Here is a 17,313-nt window from a genome sequence, read left to right as displayed (position 1 = left end):
AAGTTCCAAGTCTGATTTATCTGTGGTGGGCGGGGCTAATTCAACTCCAGAGGCGACGTCACCGGAAGTGCACAGCGAAGGTGGGGCCAAAACATACATCTCTGTTATTGCCGTTTTCATGTTATTCATATCATTTTTGTCTCAGGTTTATTTGATATCAAACATATTTTGAATTTCGCTTATGTCATCACGCATAAGCGCTAAGCAGAAAACGTCAGTGGAAGTCTGACGATTAAAAATACGCATTCCTTTACTTGTGTCTGCTCGAGCAAACTCTTGTATCACAGATCCGAAATCAGAATAAATATTGAACTTTGTTCCTGTCATCTGATCGAATGCAGAAGCTAATCCCCGTACAAAGTTCCACAGATCTCTCTCTTCCTGCTTGAACAGTGTTTTGCCCGTGAACTTGATGAATCTGCTCAAACGTGCCACCTTCATTTTCTCTCAACAGCCACTAAGTCTTTCTATTGGTAAGATCGGACTTCATCGTTATGAGTAGGCTGACGGAATGCATGCACGTGAATGTTCACTTCTCGGCGTGGTAACTGTAGCTGTTACTATTGCAGCAGTGTTGCTGTATGAGAAAGGTAAGCACAGGGCAAATGGAGGCGAAACTGCCATTTGATAAACATAAAATGCATTTTATGAAGCTCACTCCAAACTGTCAAGCGTAAGTCACGTTTTCGAACGCAACAACAGTGCTATATCCGAGTACGTTTATAAATTGGGTAGTACATGTGTTGTTTAATAAGCGCATTCTTCATGGAAACATTCTCCGAAATGTTTCGACCGTTGCGCTGTGCAGCGCGCGATCCTGATGACGTGGTACACAACATAGCAGTGACGTTCTCACTGTTGTTGGCGCGGGTAAACACTGGTGAAGTTCTAAGCAGCTTTGCATAAACCGATCATTTAATCTGTGCATTACATCCAAGCCTTTGTCACTATGCACTCGGAAAGCGCGTGAAACATCGTCAATTTAAGACACGGAACGCGCCGCTCGATTGATGCAAAAACGAGGGCGATTCGCGCGACTTTGCTGGAGTGCTCGGGTGCTTATACAATATCATGCTAGTGAATGCAACGAGGGGTTTCCTGTGGTCGGACATGGAGACCAGGGCGCTGTTGAATATCTGGGGTGAACATGATGTGCAGACGGCGCTGGACGGAAACTTTAGGAACAGCCACGTTTATCGAGACGTTTCAAACCGTCTGTGCGAATTGGGCTTCGACCGGACACCAGACCAGTGCAGGATACGGGTTAAGAGCTTAAAGAGGCAGTATTTTCAGGCGAAGGAGGGATCCAAGAAAAATGGGCAGTACCACAAGATGTGCAAGTTCTACGACGAGATGGAGAGGATATTGAGCAGTAGACCTTTAGTTGAGAGGCAGGACATTGATAGTGTTGCTGTGGGAGGAGATGAAACAATGGACGAAGATGCTGAGAGCACTGAACTGTTGCAGATGGATGGCAGTGGTGAATGCTCCTTTATGGAGCACCCAGTGAAAACTGAGTATCCATCCTGCCCCATTCCGGTGACAGTGGGTGGCATGAGTATGTACTGGTCTCTCATACACTGATCAGTTAGAAAGACAATGATCTGTCGTGTTCTTTCTTCAATACGTGCACTGTGTTTGTGTTTGTGTTAATAGTCTCATGTCTTTTGCTTCCAAAGGTTCATTCACAGCCAAACACAGCAACCTGCCCAAGGCCACCACGCCCCCATCCTCAGCGAGCAGGCCAAAGCGATGTAAGAAACGGTTTGCCAACATGTCGCTGGAGAAACTGATGGAGAAGTTTTTGGAGCAGAGCATGGAGGCAGAAGAGAACTTTTACCGGCTTGAGGAGCAGCGTCTTCATGCTGAGGATAAACGCAGGGAAGACGAACATTCGAGAGAGTTGCAAATGCTACAGATGTTGGGCCAGGTTTTCGCTGGCCTCGGCACACCCTCTCCTGTGCCACCGCCCACTCCACAAGCCTCTTGTATCCCCCAAACTATTCCCACTGTACCCCTTGCGCGTCCCTCTTTTGGGAATCGTAACCATCCGTCTGCCTTGACTGAGTTTGCCAGCCACAGCCAGCCAGATTGCCCAGGTCTGCTCATGGAAGAGGGTGATGCACAATGTTCGTCAAAAGTCATATTTAGTAGAAGAGTGAATGACAACATTTTAGTGCTAAAATCCCGCAGAAACTTTTAAAGGAATAGTTGCGCTGAAAATGAAAATTCAGTCTTTATGTACTTGCATGTTGTTCCAAAAGCATACGTTAATTTCTCAAGAAGCACGAAAGTAGAAATTTTGTATAATCTTTACTAGGAATGTGCCACGGTGGTCAACTAATTGACTAGTCATCCAGCAACTGAGTAGTCGATCAGTGGGGTCGACTACTAACATTAATATTTTTAATGGTGGTGGTTTTAATGTGAGACACAACTCCTTGGAGAGCTTTTCTGCGTGATTATGTATTGCTGTGCTTAAAAGTGAAGAAGTTTTGTCTCTTTAACACTTTTAGTTTAGTGCATACTGCATTTATGCACCACTGCTGTTTCAGACATCAAAGCGCCGCATCAACAATATATTACAAGATGATCACTGTCGGACGTTAAATCCTCTGCTGTGAGAAATGTTCCCGTATTTTTGAGGTGCTTTGGAGAGATTAAAGTCTTTTGCTGATTCAGTGTGATACTGCTTAAAGGGATAGTTCACCCAAAAAAATAAAAATTCTCTTATCATTTACTCACCTTCATGCCATTCCAGATTTGTATGACTTTCTTTCTTCATCAGAACACAAACAAAGATTTTTATAAAAATATCTCAGCTCTGTAGGTCCAGACAATTCAAGTGAATGGTGATCAGAACTTTATAGTTCCAAAAACTACATAAAGGAAACATAAAAATAATCCATGTGACTCCAGTGTTTAAATCCATTTGTTCAGAAGCAATATATTAGGTGTTTGTGAGATACAGAACAATATCTAAGTCCTTTTGTACCCTAAATCTCCACTTTAACTTTAACTTTCAGATTATAGCAACTACGAGGAGGTTACTGCATGTGACTCTATCCTCCCTAGCAACCTTGCCAATTTGATTGCTTAGGCGCTGGAGTCACTCAGCACTCCCTGGATTTGAACTCACGACTCCAGGGGTGGTAGTCAACATCTTTACCCAGGCCCCCCTCCTCCTCACAGATCTTAAGTGCAGGTAGAGTAGCAGGAGAGGTGAGGAGGGGGGTTGCAGGAGGTGTTTGTGTGAAGTGAAGGTCAGAGCGACTGTGGGGTTTGAGACTGGGCTTTTCAAATCTACAGTAAAACACATTCAGTTGTTGGTTCCCTAGAGTGTTGGGGGATGGTGTCTTGAAGTTAGTAATGTCTTTCAGGCCTCTCCACACTGATGCAGGGTCGTAAGCTGAAATCTTGTTTTTTAATTTCCTTAGTGTGTTTTTGGCCTGATTATTCAAGATTTTATCCCTGCTTCTGTAAGCATCCTCTTTGGCATGACGAAGCTGTCTGAGTTTTCTTGTAAACCATGGTTTCTCATTGTTGAATGTTAAATGAGTCCTCATAATAATGCACATATCCTAACGGAAACTGATTTATGATATCACAGTATCTGTGTGCTCCAGGTTGGTGTCATCAATGCTTTTCAATGATTAGAGAATTTGGGTGAACTATCCCTTTAAATGAGTAGTTGCAGTTAAAAAGATTTAAACTGCTTGATGTCATGAACTAGATGTGTACCCGCAATATTATCTTGGAATTGCGCAGCGAGGATTGCCCTGAAGCACTCCGGGTACATTGAAGCGCACCATTCCACGTTCAGGATGTGCATAATTGGTTTTGTGCCACTCTCTATTGAAGCCTTACTTATTTCTTACTTCTCTTACTTTGATAGTTTAGTGCAATAAGATGTTATAGTTATTTAGCTTATATTTTTGTTGAATAACTGGTAGCTACCATGTTGAAGTGTTGCGCTTAGAGTCCTTGTAGCCCTCTGAAACACTTTTGGTCTGGGTCATGGGAACATTATTCTTAACACAGACTAGTTGACCAGTCATTCAAACAACCGACCGACTAGTCGATTATGAAAACTGGTAGTTTTCCACATCCCTAATCTTTACGTAGTGCTTTGCCACGCAATGTCAGTTCATTGTGATCACATCTTTAAAGCTCTAACAAGAACAAAAGTATCATAAAAGTAGTCCAAAATGTAGCACATCAGTTCAAATATGAGTGATACAGAGAGGGGAACATTGTCTGGGAATAAAAAATATATATACTGAACAAAAATATAAAAGCAACATGCAACAATTTCAAAGATTTTACTGAGTTACAGTTCATTTAAGGAAATCAGTCAATTGAAATAAATTCATTAGGCCCTAATCTAATCAATGCGCATGGAAAACTTCTGGGATCTTTTATTTCAGCTCATGAAACATGAGACCAACACTTTACATGTTGCGTTTATATTTTTGTTCAGTGTATATTGACAGAATTGGAATTTTGGGGGGAACTATTCCTTTAACATAGTACAACCCTTTGAAATGACTGGCATACCTGTGTCAGCTGCATGCAGTCACAATGTGTGGAACTGAACTAAGCTACTCTAATTTATGATTCAACTAATAATGTGTTCTTCTCTTAGTCATAGAGCGCTCTTTCTCCCTGGGCAATGCTACTATGGACAATGTTGTTTCTCTTGTAACAAACATGATTCCTCCACTTACCTCCAAAAAACACAAGGGTCAGGACGGGCGTATTGGAATCATTGGAGGATGTCAAGAGTAAGTGACAGACAGATCTTTGCCAGTGCTGTACACTTACCGTATGACTAGCTCAGTAGTATTTTACTGAGTGCTTTGTGCTGTGATAAACCATCGCAATGATTGTAGTACTCCAGTCGCCCTGTATTCTCTCTTAATTGTTTAAGTTGCTTGGTAAAATTGGCCTTTTTTTTTTTTTTTTTTTTAGGTACACAGGAGCTCCTTACTTTGCAGCTATCTCTGCTTTGAAAGTGGTAAGTATTCTGGTCAAAATCCACCTCATATTGTCTTGTCATCTGCATATTATCTTTGTACATTTTGGTATACTTGGTTGCTTAGTTCAGTTTTCTGTTAAGTTAATCTTCAAAATCAGTTGCTTTGAATACTATGCATAAAATGTCCCTACCACCTGACAGCTTCCTGAGATTTCACACCAGCCCAAGGCTCTGTAAATGGCAAAAAAGAGAGAGGGCAGTGGCCTGGTCCTTTTTAGCCAATCAGAAAACCATCAGTCAAAAATGCTTTCTGCATGTGAATCATTTTATGTGTTCAGGTTTGCAAACATATATTTGAATGAGGTGTGGGGTTGAAAGTTAGCAAAATGGCTGAAATCACAGCAGCTTTAAGGGTGCACCTTTATTTTTTAATTTGCATGTCTTTTGGTCATTAACCTTTTATAATTGTGTTTTTTCAGGGAGCTGATCTGTCACATGTGTTCTGCACCAAAGAAGCGGCCCCAGTGATCAAGTCCTACAGTCCTGAGCTCATCGTCCATCCAGTGCTGTGAGCAGCAAATCTTATTAGAGACAATCTTTTATTACAAGTGAATCGTATGAAATATCTCTGGTGGCCAACAGACAGATTTTCTTATAAGTAATTTAATATGGACCCCAAAGGGTATAATACAATCCATTTGGCCAGCTGAAATATGTTTTATTTTGGACTCTGACTCCGAGAGATTTGAGTTTAATGTTATAAAGTGCTCTGTTTCTCTCCTGTCTGTCTTTACCTCCAGAGACAGTCCGAATGCGGTGGAGGAGATAGAGAAATGGTTGCCCAGGCTTCACAGTCTGGTTGTGGGGCCTGGTCTGGGGAGGGAGGATATGCTGCTTAAGAATGCAAAGGCAAGAAAAGTTATGCTAGCTTTAAAAAGACTAAAAGATGATATCCATTTAATATGGTGTTGTGATTTCTTTAATACTAAAAGCAGAGATATACTCTCACCGAGCACTTTATTAGGAACACTATGGTCCCAATAAAGTGACCGACGTTGTCTTCTGCTGTTGTAGCCCATCTGCCTCAAGGTTTGACGTGTTGTGCATTCTGATATACTATTCTGCTCACTACAATTGTACAGAGGGGTTATCTGAGTTACAGTAGCCTTTCTGTCAGCTCGAACCAGTCTGGTCATTCTCCGTTGACCTCTCTCATCAACAAGGCATTTGCATCCACAGAACTGCCATTCACTGGATGTGTTTTTGGCACGATTCTGAGGAAACTCTTGAGGCTTGTGCACGAAAATCCCAGAGATCAGCAGTTACATAAATATATAAACCAGCCCGTCTGGCACCAACAATCATGCCATGGTCGAAATCACTGAGATTAAATTTTTTTCCCCATTCTGATGGTTGATGTAAACATTAACTGAAGCTCCTGACCTGTACCTGCATGATTTTATGCACTGCACGATTTTATGCACTGCGCTGCCACACGATTGGCTGATTTAATAGTCGCATGAATAAGTAGGTGTACAGGAGTTCCTAATAAAGTGCTGCTCGCTGAGTGTATCTTATTTTTAAAAGGGCCAAGTTCGTTCTAAGTTCCTTTTTTGTGCTTATAATAGTCTGTGCAATGTACAGTACCAGTCAGACATTCAAATGTACAGTATGTGTCTAATGATCTTAAAAAAACATTTGATATAAAGGCTTGAATTTACTCTTTTAGACAAACATAAATTGTACCAGCGTATACATTTTATTTCCAACATTTGTTTATTTTTTTTATTTAAATGGAAAGGAAAATCAGCCAATGAGTGACCAGCATGAATGGAAACTCCTTCGAAAGCCAAGAATTCTCGGCTTTGGACGTGGCTCATTTGATCATAATTTCATAGTGTTTCCACGATAATGGAAAACCTCAAAATGTCAGGGAATTTTAAAATTGTGTTTTCCTGACTTAAAAAAAATAAAACAAATAATGGAAATTAATAAAATCTTTAAAAGTCATGGACATTTCTATAGTAAATGTAATTGTATTTTTTAATCGGCTAAAGTAGCTCACAAATTTAAATTTGCAAATAGGTCTGAATTTGAATATTATTTTTAATCCTTAGGCTGTAATCACAAATGACAAGGAAAAATTATGGAAATTAATTGGTAAAAAAGTGTGGGAACTCTGTTTTTTGTGGTTTTGATGACTATGATTACTCTAAATTGAAGACAATAGTAATAATAAAGAATGAGTAGGTGTGTCCAAACCTTTGACGTAGTGGACATCAAGGCAATCATTTTGAAAAGTGTGCATTTCTGGAGAGCATGGCAATATTATGTATTTTCACTTAGATTAATGTTTAATTAATTAATGTTTTAGGTTGGTTGAATTCAATGAATTCACAATGTCCCTTTTTCCTTCTAGGAGATTATAGAGAGGTCAAAACTCAGAAGCATCCCAATCATCATTGATGCTGTAAGTACTGGATCTTTTGCTCATATGTTTAACGTTTGATTTAGCTATTGATCAATATGATTTCATATTAAAGGCATGTTGTCAGAAGCCATTATAGAGTGAGAACTGGGTCTATTTAAACATGGCTTTGGAACATAAGTGTTACAGCGTATTAATAATGATCTACCAAAGAGGAAGCTAAAAGAGTGATTCTGTGATCTAAAACAGGTTATTCAGAAATGTAGACAGAGGCTGACACAGCTAGTCCAGACAGAAAGGGTATCAGTCTGCCAGTATGGGTATCAGTAAAGTAGTCACTCACTATATACTTTAAAGAGTGTGTTTGTGTGTGTGTGTGTGTGTGCTTCTTTACAGGATGGACTTTGGTTAGTGGCAAAAGATCCATCAGTCATTCAGGGATATCAGCGTGGCATCCTAACACCCAACTTTATGGAGTTTACTCGTCTGTATGAGGCCATGGTGAGTGAGATGTTTTTTTTCATATATGCACAGAATCAAATTTTAACCCCCATTTTTCCCCTTCCCCCTCCAAATCCCCAACCCCACCCTGAACCCCAACAAACATCCCTTTGGTCAAAGCCAAATTACACACACACACACACACACAAAAAAAAAAAATAGAATAAATATATTAGGGGTGTAACGGTACACAGAAGTCACGGTACGTACCTTGGTTTTGGGGTCACGGTACGATACGAGTTCGGTACAACAGGAAAAAGCAACAAATCCCCATTGATTTTGAACAGACAGTAGTGCAAATTACAGTTTGTTCCACCTAGTGGCATTTAGTGCCCCCGAGGTAGTTGGTACAGTACAGCCTCCTTTAATGTATTAAGCACTAAGCAGTAAACAGAATGCACTCTTGCATTGGACATATTTTTTTGTAGGGTTGATAAAAAACAAAAGGTATTTGGTCACAATCAGCTACAAAACTGAAAAGCATCTCTTGTGTTATAAAAGTACAAAATAAATTGGAATGCCCAATTCCCAATGCGCTCTTTTTAATGAAAAATAAAACTTGTGCATTAGGAGAAGCCATTCTTGTTTTGGGTTGGTGCATAGATGGTCTCTTCTTCTGCTCTTTTTCCTGTTGTGATGGTTAGCAAACTGTGGTGCATTACCACGCGCGCCCTCTTTTGGATTGGAGTGGATCGCCTGTGACTGACTCGGATGTATTCTTCGTCTGACTGCATGCACCGAACCATGACATCAGTACCGTGACAGTTTGGGACGAATACATGTACCGTTACACCCCTAATATATACAATACTGTGCAAAAGTTTTAGGCACTTGTTGCAAATACTTTTGTGTTGCAAAATGTGTTGCATAGTGAGGATGTCTTCAAAAATAATGACATAAATAGTTTTCATTTATCACTTAATGTCATACAAAGTCCAGTAAACATAAAGAAAGCTCAAACAATATTCGGTGTGACCACCTTTGCATTTTAAACAGCACCAATTCTCCTAGGTACACCTGGACACAATTTTTCTTGGTCTCAATTGCTTCTGTCTCTTTATGTAATCTCAGGCTGACACGATATTCAGTGGGGGGCTTTGTGGGGGCCATGACATCTGTTGCAGAGCACCCTGTTCTTCTGTTCTAATCTTTTCTATTTGCAAAAGTAATGTTTGGGAGTCTAACATTTATATTTCCTATTGACACTAAAGCTGAAGATATAAATAACCATCTTAAGACAAGTATCTTGTTTGTTTTGTGAAACATCTTATGTGCCTAAGACTTTTGCACAGTACTGTGTGTGTGTGTGTGTGTGTGTGTGTGTGTGTGTGTATGTATATATATATATATATATATATATAAATAAATAAATAAAAAATAATAATAATAATCACACACATTTAAACTATAAATCCCTCTCCAGTGCCCCTCCACGAGAGCATTCCAAAAAGGTCAGATGGCTTCCCCACTTCATATTAAACACCCCCAGGTTGCCTTCTATCTGACATCTCCTCAGATGCCGCCACCCTGCCCATCTCCGTGCACCACTCTTGAAATGAGGGCACACCAGCCGACTTTCCATCCCCTCAGAATGATCTGCCTACCGATCATGACACTGGCTAGGACCCAATTTCTGATGTATTTATCCCCTATACTAATGACCGCCCCATCGCCTAAAATACAGAGTCTGGGGCAAAATGAAATTTGAGTGCCCAATACATCACACATAAAGCTCTGAACACTCAACCAGAATTCTTGGATCTTAACACACCACAAAGAAACATGGGTTGTGTCCCCATCTTCTGATTGGCATCGCCAGCATGTGGGTGTGTCCTTAAGACCAAGCCTATACAATCTAGAGGGGGTCCAATAGAATCAATGTAAAATCTTGAATTGCGTAAGGCGCACCCTTGCATCTCTAGTTGTAGACTTGACGTTTTTTAGAATCCTTGCCCACACCCCCTCCTCAAATACTAATCTCTTGAGAGAAGTTGAAGTTCCGTCCCCCAGACTCTGAATTAGCAGGGAGTAATACACTGATGCCTCATGACCTTTTCCAAAAGCAGTAATCACCACTTCTAGAGTATCTGCCGCTTTAGGGGGGTGTATGCTACTCCCAAAAATAGTACAAAGCAGGTGGTGCAGCTGTAAATACCTAAAGAATTGAGATCCCAAAATTTTGGGGATCCCAAAATGTTAAACCAAATTTTCAAAGGATCTCAACACTCCACTCTCATATAGGTCACCGAGCATAATAACCTCCCTCACAATCTACTCTGTCCATCAGAAAGGGGACTTATTAAAACTTTTCTTTGGTTTCAGCCATATGCTCGAAACAACATTTAAATAAATGTCCGAATTAAACACTCTTGATACTTTTGTCCATACTGAGTGCAAATGCGAGATAACGGGGTGTAACTTAACTTCTCCGGTTAGTTTGATAAAAAGGCTTTGCAATGGCGAAATAGGGGCAAGAACTTCCTGTTCAATACAAAACCAGGGAGGGACTCTCTCAGATGGAAGCGACCAGTGAGCAAAATGTCTGAGACCGAATGCATAATAATAAAATAAAATCTTGGGTTGGCCTAGCCCACCTTTGTCAATCGTCCTATGCAACTTACTGAAATATAATCTGGGACGTTTAACATTCCAAATGAAGGACTTCGCTATGCTATCAAATTGCTTGAAATAAGAGAGGGGGACATCTACAGGGAGAGATTTTAGCAGGTAATTTAATACAATTCATTTTAATAACATTAACCTTCCCAATCATCGATAAATGTGATGAAGCCCACCTACCCACATCGCTCAAATCTTTTTATTAAAGGGTCAAAATTAACTAAATCGCACAAATTTGCTGGGAATAAAATACCCAAATTCTTAATGCCCTGTTTGGGCCACTGGAAGGCGCCCAGCTGAGAAGCCGTTATCGGGCAGTACGCTGTCAGAGACAAAGCTTCGGATTTAGACCAATTGACTTTGTATCCTGAGAACTTGGAAAAGGAGTTAATAATTCTGTGGGGGCAAGGCATAGATCTAGTAGGGTTGGAGACGAATAATAAAATATCATCTGCGTAAAGCAGAAGCTTATGCGCCACACCTCCTGCCACCACCCCTGGAAAATAATCCTCATTTCTTATCGCAGCTGCTAATGGTTCCAGGGCAACACAGAACAATAATGGGGAAAGAGGGCAACCCTGCCGGGTGCCCCATCCAGAGTAAAATAATCTGAAATTAATCAATTTGTTTGTACCACTGCTACCTGGTGTCTATAAAGTAACTTAATCCAACCAATTAAAGTATTCCCGAACCCGTACGTTTCCAAAATCTTAAAAAGATAATCCCATTCTACCATATCAGATGGTGAGATGGCAGCGACCGGAGTCTGATCATTCACCACTGACCACATGATATTGATGAGACGCCTGATGTTATCAGAAGAGCTGCGGCCCCAAATAAACCCCACCTGATCTACATGTATAAGAGATGTCATAAATTTACTTAATTGGTTTGCCAAAATTTTGGACAATATTTTAACGTCTAGCTGGATCAGGGAAATTAGATGGTTACTCTTACTCTTGCTTGGATCTTTTCTTTTTAAGAATCAGACTGATCTGGGCTTGTGTCATGGTTAGCAGAAGCTTTCCATTCTTTAATGACGCCATATAAACTTCTAGCAATAGTGGAGCCAGTTCTGTAGCATAAAATCAAAAAATTCTGCGGCAAAGCCGTCTGGCCCCTGACCTTTACCTCACCAAGCTCCTCCAGGGTTATCTCAGAATCAAGAGAATTATTTTGCTCAGTCGTCAATTTAGGAAGTTCTTATGGTTCCACAAAATGTCTAATATCTTCATCAGTAGATGAAGACGTGGAACTATAAAGATCAAGATAGAATTCTTTAAAAGCATTATTAATATCAATGGCCGAGGTAAATATTTCACCACCAGCAGAATTCATGAGGGAATGGTAGAAAAAGACTCAATCTGTTTAATATATCTGGTGAGTGAGTTTTTGATGTGCTAATACATTTTAATTAGCTTTTCAAATTGTATTTTTATTTCATAACAATGTTACCTCAGCATTGCTTAAAACCGCTTTGCATGTACGATCAAACCGGTGTGATTATACTAGGCTTGGCTCAGATGCGTACGATCAAACCGGTGTGATCTGCATTCATGCTGCTGTTTACCGGGAATGAAGCGGTTGTCTTAATGAATCAGCTGCTCAAATAGTCTTTTCAACATCACAATATCTTTATTTTTTACGTTACAAACATTCAAATAATCACCAAATAAAAGTATGTAGCCGTTACCGTCGGAGCTGACTTTTTTGATGCAGCGTTGACTGCACTGTTTTCTGACATCAAACAAAGAATATATAAAGTAGTCAGTCCACTTCAGCCTTCTCATATTCCTTCTGTCACTCATTTTCACCACTTCTGGGGCTGAGTGGAATGCCTCAATTTTTAGAACAACTTCTACTTCTATGACAAACTCAAAATCCCATGCAGCATTGCAATGTAAACAATATGGTGGCATGCACAGCCGGCAAAAGCATTTGCGATCACATCTTATCCATCACAACCAATCATTATAAACATCTAAAAACCACATTATATGTTTGATAATAAATCTGACCCCCAGTGCATCTGATGTGACTTGTACATGACATTTTCTTTTCAATACAGCGCACATTAAAGAACTCAGACTGGGGGATCCGTCAGTACAGGAAAAACATGGGTGCGAAAAGGTTAAAGCCTCTTTAACCAGAATCAGTGAAACAAACCGCCTTGAGCACTTTTTGCCAACCATGGCAATAGTAATATGACACAATACACCAATGTTCACTACATTTATTATTATTATTAATTGGAATAAACAAGTGTTCCCACAAGTAACAGTGTCAATAGTATAAGTTAATACGTCTAACTGTAGTGTTGGCTGTTTATGGTTGCAAAGCGCATTAAAATAGACTGTGCAGACACAGGAGTTAATTTTTTATTTATTAACTTTTAAAATTAGGATATTAGTAGTAATAAATAATGAGTAGGAGTGTCCAGATTTTCTACTTTGGGTGTAAATTGAGGCAATCATTTTGAAAAGTGCTTTTCTAGAGAACTTGGCAATGTTATGTATTTTCATATAAATTAATATTGACTCATCCAATAAAATTTTTCAGTCTGAACTAACTTTTGAACTAAAACATGCAAATAAATTATGGATTGCTTTAAGAAGTAGTTTGGCAGGCAGATGCAAGTGTAACCAGTCCTGCTGACCTGCTCCGAGCGGGACTCGAACCGGCGTCAGCCTGCATGGGAGGCTGGCACCTTAACGAGGAGGCTAAAGGCTACAGCCTCCAGCGTCAGTCGCTAGTGCACCTCTTGAGACCAGGGGAGTGAGGTTTACACATACCACACAGCTACCACGTACCAGCTGGCTCCTGTTACACAAGGGACTTTTCAGGAAAAAAGTTCATCTAAATTCTTTTGTTCTTATCACTGACATGCCAATGATTATCTGTCTGATTAGCCCAATGCTGGAACGTCTGCCTAAAATTGGTGACCACTTTGGTAGAATTTTTCAAATATGCTTGTGATGAGGAGGAGGGCGTGGCCAGGCCTTAACGATGGACTCCCGGCCACACCCTCCTCCTCATCACAATGCTATTATTGATTTTGATTGTGTTGCTGTGTCATAAATATATATATAAAAAAGCAAACAGAAATAATAATAATAATAAATAAACTTTAAAGGCACCCAGTGTAAACGATTGTATTATACATGCTAGAGCTGCATGATTCTGGATGAATTGAGAATTACGATTTTTTTGGCCTAGAATAAAGATCATGATTCTTTTATGATTTTGAAGAAAAAAACAATTTCAGTGATTTACAAAACCTGAGCATTAGGCTACTAAACAAAGTAACATGTAATTTAATAAACATTCTGACAAAATGTTATTTGCTTCAATCTATTTGAAATATGCAATAAACAAAAAGTATTAAGTGTAAGTTGTAAATCAAAAATATATATTAAAAAGTTTTAAATCCACAAGAGGGTGCAACTACAATATTACAAACCAAACAGCACTGTGTTATTATTGCAAAAAAATAAATCATTTTAAAGAAGCGCAAAAAGTGTTAAACTAAAATGCATAAAAAAGGATTTAGCCCATTTGTTGCTAAAGTGAAGTAAAAAGCAAAACGAGAGGGAAAAAAGCTTCATAAACAGTTTTATGTTAACTTTGTGTTGCACTGGTAAATAAATAAGCAAATATACTTTAAAAACACACTCACTAAATTAAAACAATGGAGCCTTCAGTGTTTTTTTTGTTTGTGTTTTTTTTTTTTTGGTAAACTTTGCTTCAAGTTATTATAGTAATTATTCAAGACCCAGTAGTTAAATAGAGAACAGAGTACACAGTGCTTTAAGTTTTCAGTAACAGTCACAATTAAACGTTTAAAAAATATATATATATATTTATATTAAAATAATATAAAATCATACAAAAAAAAAACATTAATGCAAAATAAAACTACTTAAATTAATGACAGTCTTTATGGTGTGATTATTAGATATACATTAATACTACCATAATGCAGTCAGAATGCCTATAATACAGAGCAGCAGGTATATTAGGCTGCATTTACACATCGCACAGATCCAGTATTTTGAAATGTACAGTTTTTGTCCCATCTGCTTATACATTAACAGTTGTGTTTACATTAATATTGCATCAAGAGGGGCATTTTGACTAAAAAAAGAACATTTGGCTGTTCACGCACTCCGCTGCATTCATCAAAGGACACAAGCATACGGGCAGACAGACGCGTCTAAATGTTTGAAAGTGGCCAACTGAAATCGAACAGCGTGTGGCTACCGAATTGAGTCAGAGCTTGATACTGCCTTTATTTTTTAGGATTGGTAGCTATTAAAATATTAAACTGAGCAGAGATTGCGTGGCACCTTTAGCCAGTCTTTGCGGCACCCTGCAGTTTGGGAATCACTGTGCTAGACTAACGTCTTTGGCCGTTGCGTTTCCTAGTTTATTCAGTATCTCGTGCAGGAGCGCTGTTTTTTTAGATGCCATATCAAGTTAAAAAGAACTTTCCTTTTAAAAATGAATTCCAAAATTAAACTTGACAGCCTTGCAAATACATGCCACGGGAACATTAACATAAATAGCGGAACCGTTGTCATTTAGGATTAAGATGGCATGGATCGAGATCGCACAGCTCTAATACAAGCTAAATTAAACTTTGATTTCAGTACCATGAGCCTCTGGACAGCACTGACCACAAGAGAAGTGCTCAGCAACTGAGCATCGCCATGGGCAACCTTACCATGGTTTTGAAGGGGGAGGAGGACATCATTACTGATGGAAAGAAAGGTTAGTGATTATTCTAAAACACTCAAACACTTCATACTGTTCCACTAAGTCTTCTGTCTCTCTCTGACACTTTCCTGTTCTGTCTGCTTCCAGTGCTAACCTGTAATCAAGAGGGCAGCGGGCGGCGTTGCGGAGGGCAGGGTGATCTGCTCTCTGGCTCTTTAGGAGTCTTTGCCCATTGGGCATTCAGCTCATCCATTGATGCAACTAAAGGGTAAGGTGCCCCGTCTTCTGTGGTCATTTGTTGTGTCATTGAATATTGCTTTCAATTTTAAAGACACAGTTCACTTAAATCCTGTCATCGTTTATTCTCCATCATGTCGTTCCAAGCCTGTATGCTCTTCTCTCTTGGAATAAAAAGGATGTTTTATCATTATGAAAAAAACAAAGTGCCACAGAGGCACAAGCTGTGTCCCAAATGACACAATATACCCTATGCACTCAGCCATGAAGTGTAAAAAAAGTGTAGTATCGTCCTAATTGGAAGATCTAACGGTATTTTTGCTACGCAGAAGCATTCGATGTTTAACTGCTGACGGAAGTGATGTTTCAAACGCATGCGATGTGTTGCTGGGAAGCTTTAGTGCGTTAGCCAACCACAGTCGCGCTACTTGCACCACAAAATTACGTAGAATAGCGCAGAAGTGTGTGGTTTGGGACGCACCTACAGTGTTTAGAGTTTTGGCGAAAATTAACCTACAAATGGCCTACTTATAGTTGTCTCTGCATATTAAGCTGGAATATTTGAAAGTATTTTAACAACTAAAAACGTACACATTTCAGCATTTAAATTAATGGCGGGGTTTATAACAATGTTAAACTACACTAAATAATAATAAGAAAGTTGACTTTTTTTTTTTTCATTACTTTCATCACAGTTTTTGAAAAGGATCCATGGTGCCATATTTAATTTAAGAATGAAAATCATATGGGCTTGGGACAATATGAGGCTGAGTAAATGACAGAATTTTCATTTTTGGGTAAACTATTCCTTAAAGTAATGATTCCTTTTTTTCCCAGAATGAATCCTTCACTGGTAGCTGCATTCGGTGCTACTTCTCTGACGAGGCAATGTAATCGTCAGGCCTTTCACAAACACGGCAGATCTACCACCACCTCTGACATGATCCAGGAGATAAGCAGTGCTTTCAAGAAGTTGTTTGAAAGCTAAACTACACGTGTCCACACTACTATCCAAGTCATAAAAGTTTGAAATAAAGAATAAAGGTTTTCATCTCTAAATAAAGTCATTGTTGATCTTGAGTTCAACTTTTCAATTTTTATTTTAAAGTGCCTCTTGTAGTTACAATACAGTATCTACTACTTGTACAGTTTCATGTCTGTGTGGTGGCAAAGACCTCTATAAACGTCATACACTGTTTTTTTTTTTTCTCCCATATATGTCGGTAGATGTGTGTTTTGTTTTTGAGTGTCTAGATTTATTGATAACCCACCAAGAGAGAGTTATAACACTGTCCCTCTATGATTGAATTACTCTGTTATCACTAACAGCTGTGATTTATTTATTGGTCTTTGTGAACATGTTCACTTTCAAGTATTCAAAGAATTGCTCTACCTTTAAAGTTGATGTTACCCTTACATTAAACTGTTTAACATCTTATTTTCTGTTAATAACTCACAATCCTTGTTTAATATGTGGGACAAATGACAGATTATTGGAAGTGGCTGTCACTTATAGATATAGTTTGTTATTCTGCGTATTAAACTAACATGAACATTTACTTTATAACTGTTGCAGTTTGTGTTATTTCACCCTGTTTGTATACATGAATGTGTCTGGACACAAAAACTAGATCTTCCATATTCTGCAGTCTTGCGTTTATAGAGTAGTGGGCATGTGCGACTCCAGTCCGGAGATTTATCTCACCCGTTTCTGGTCTTAATGTACGTTTATACTGTAGTGGGCATGCGCGACTCCAGTCCGGAGATTTATGTGACCCGTTTCTGGTCTTAATGTACGTTTATACTGTAGTGGGCATGCGCGACTCCAGTCCGG

At 39.2% G+C, this 17,313-nt stretch overlaps 1 protein-coding gene across 7 annotated transcripts; it reads left to right on the top strand.

The window, feature by feature from the left end:
• The first annotated feature begins 2 nt into the window (after positions 1-2).
• On the top strand, positions 3-17,046 carry LOC127448189 (ATP-dependent (S)-NAD(P)H-hydrate dehydratase-like). 7 transcript variants are annotated; one of them, XM_051710540.1, is made up of 11 exons: positions 3-80; positions 1,680-2,129; positions 4,646-4,784; positions 4,972-5,017; positions 5,458-5,546; positions 5,779-5,887; positions 7,398-7,448; positions 7,803-7,907; positions 15,176-15,296; positions 15,390-15,510; positions 16,317-17,046. In XM_051710540.1, exons 2-11 carry the CDS (start codon positions 1,775-1,777, stop codon positions 16,465-16,467), a joined length of 1,287 nt encoding a protein of 428 aa, XP_051566500.1. In that variant the 5' UTR covers positions 3-80; positions 1,680-1,774; the 3' UTR covers positions 16,468-17,046. The 7 variants fall into 7 exon arrangements, with proteins under 7 accessions (XP_051566500.1, XP_051566499.1, XP_051566502.1 ...); XM_051710539.1 differs by lacking the exon at positions 3-80 and adding an exon at positions 87-590; XM_051710537.1 differs by lacking the exon at positions 3-80 and adding an exon at positions 619-1,558 and having other exon boundaries at positions 1,680-2,117.
• Positions 17,047-17,313: the final 267 nt, after the last annotated feature.

This window comes from Myxocyprinus asiaticus, chromosome 11 (genome assembly GCF_019703515.2).
Source record: "Myxocyprinus asiaticus isolate MX2 ecotype Aquarium Trade chromosome 11, UBuf_Myxa_2, whole genome shotgun sequence".
Classification (NCBI taxonomy): Eukaryota; Metazoa; Chordata; class Actinopteri; order Cypriniformes; family Catostomidae; genus Myxocyprinus; species Myxocyprinus asiaticus.
Note: the sequence above shows the minus strand (reverse complement) of the source record. Positions and strands in the feature narration are given on the sequence as shown.

What these genes read in the sequence shown, in the direction of transcription:
- LOC127448189 (XM_051710536.1), top strand. Translation starts at nt 1,072, where the DNA reads ATGCTAGTGAATGCAACGAGGGGTTTCCTGTGGTCGGACATGGAGACC. An exon ending in GGAAGAGGGTGATGCACAAT is followed by an intron (nt 2,130 to 4,645) that starts GTTCGTCAAAAG and finishes TTCTTCTCTTAG; the next exon opens with TCATAGAGCGCTCTTTCTCC. An exon ending in TCCATTGATGCAACTAAAGG is followed by an intron (nt 15,511 to 16,316) that starts GTAAGGTGCCCC and finishes TTTTTTTCCCAG; the next exon opens with AATGAATCCTTCACTGGTAG.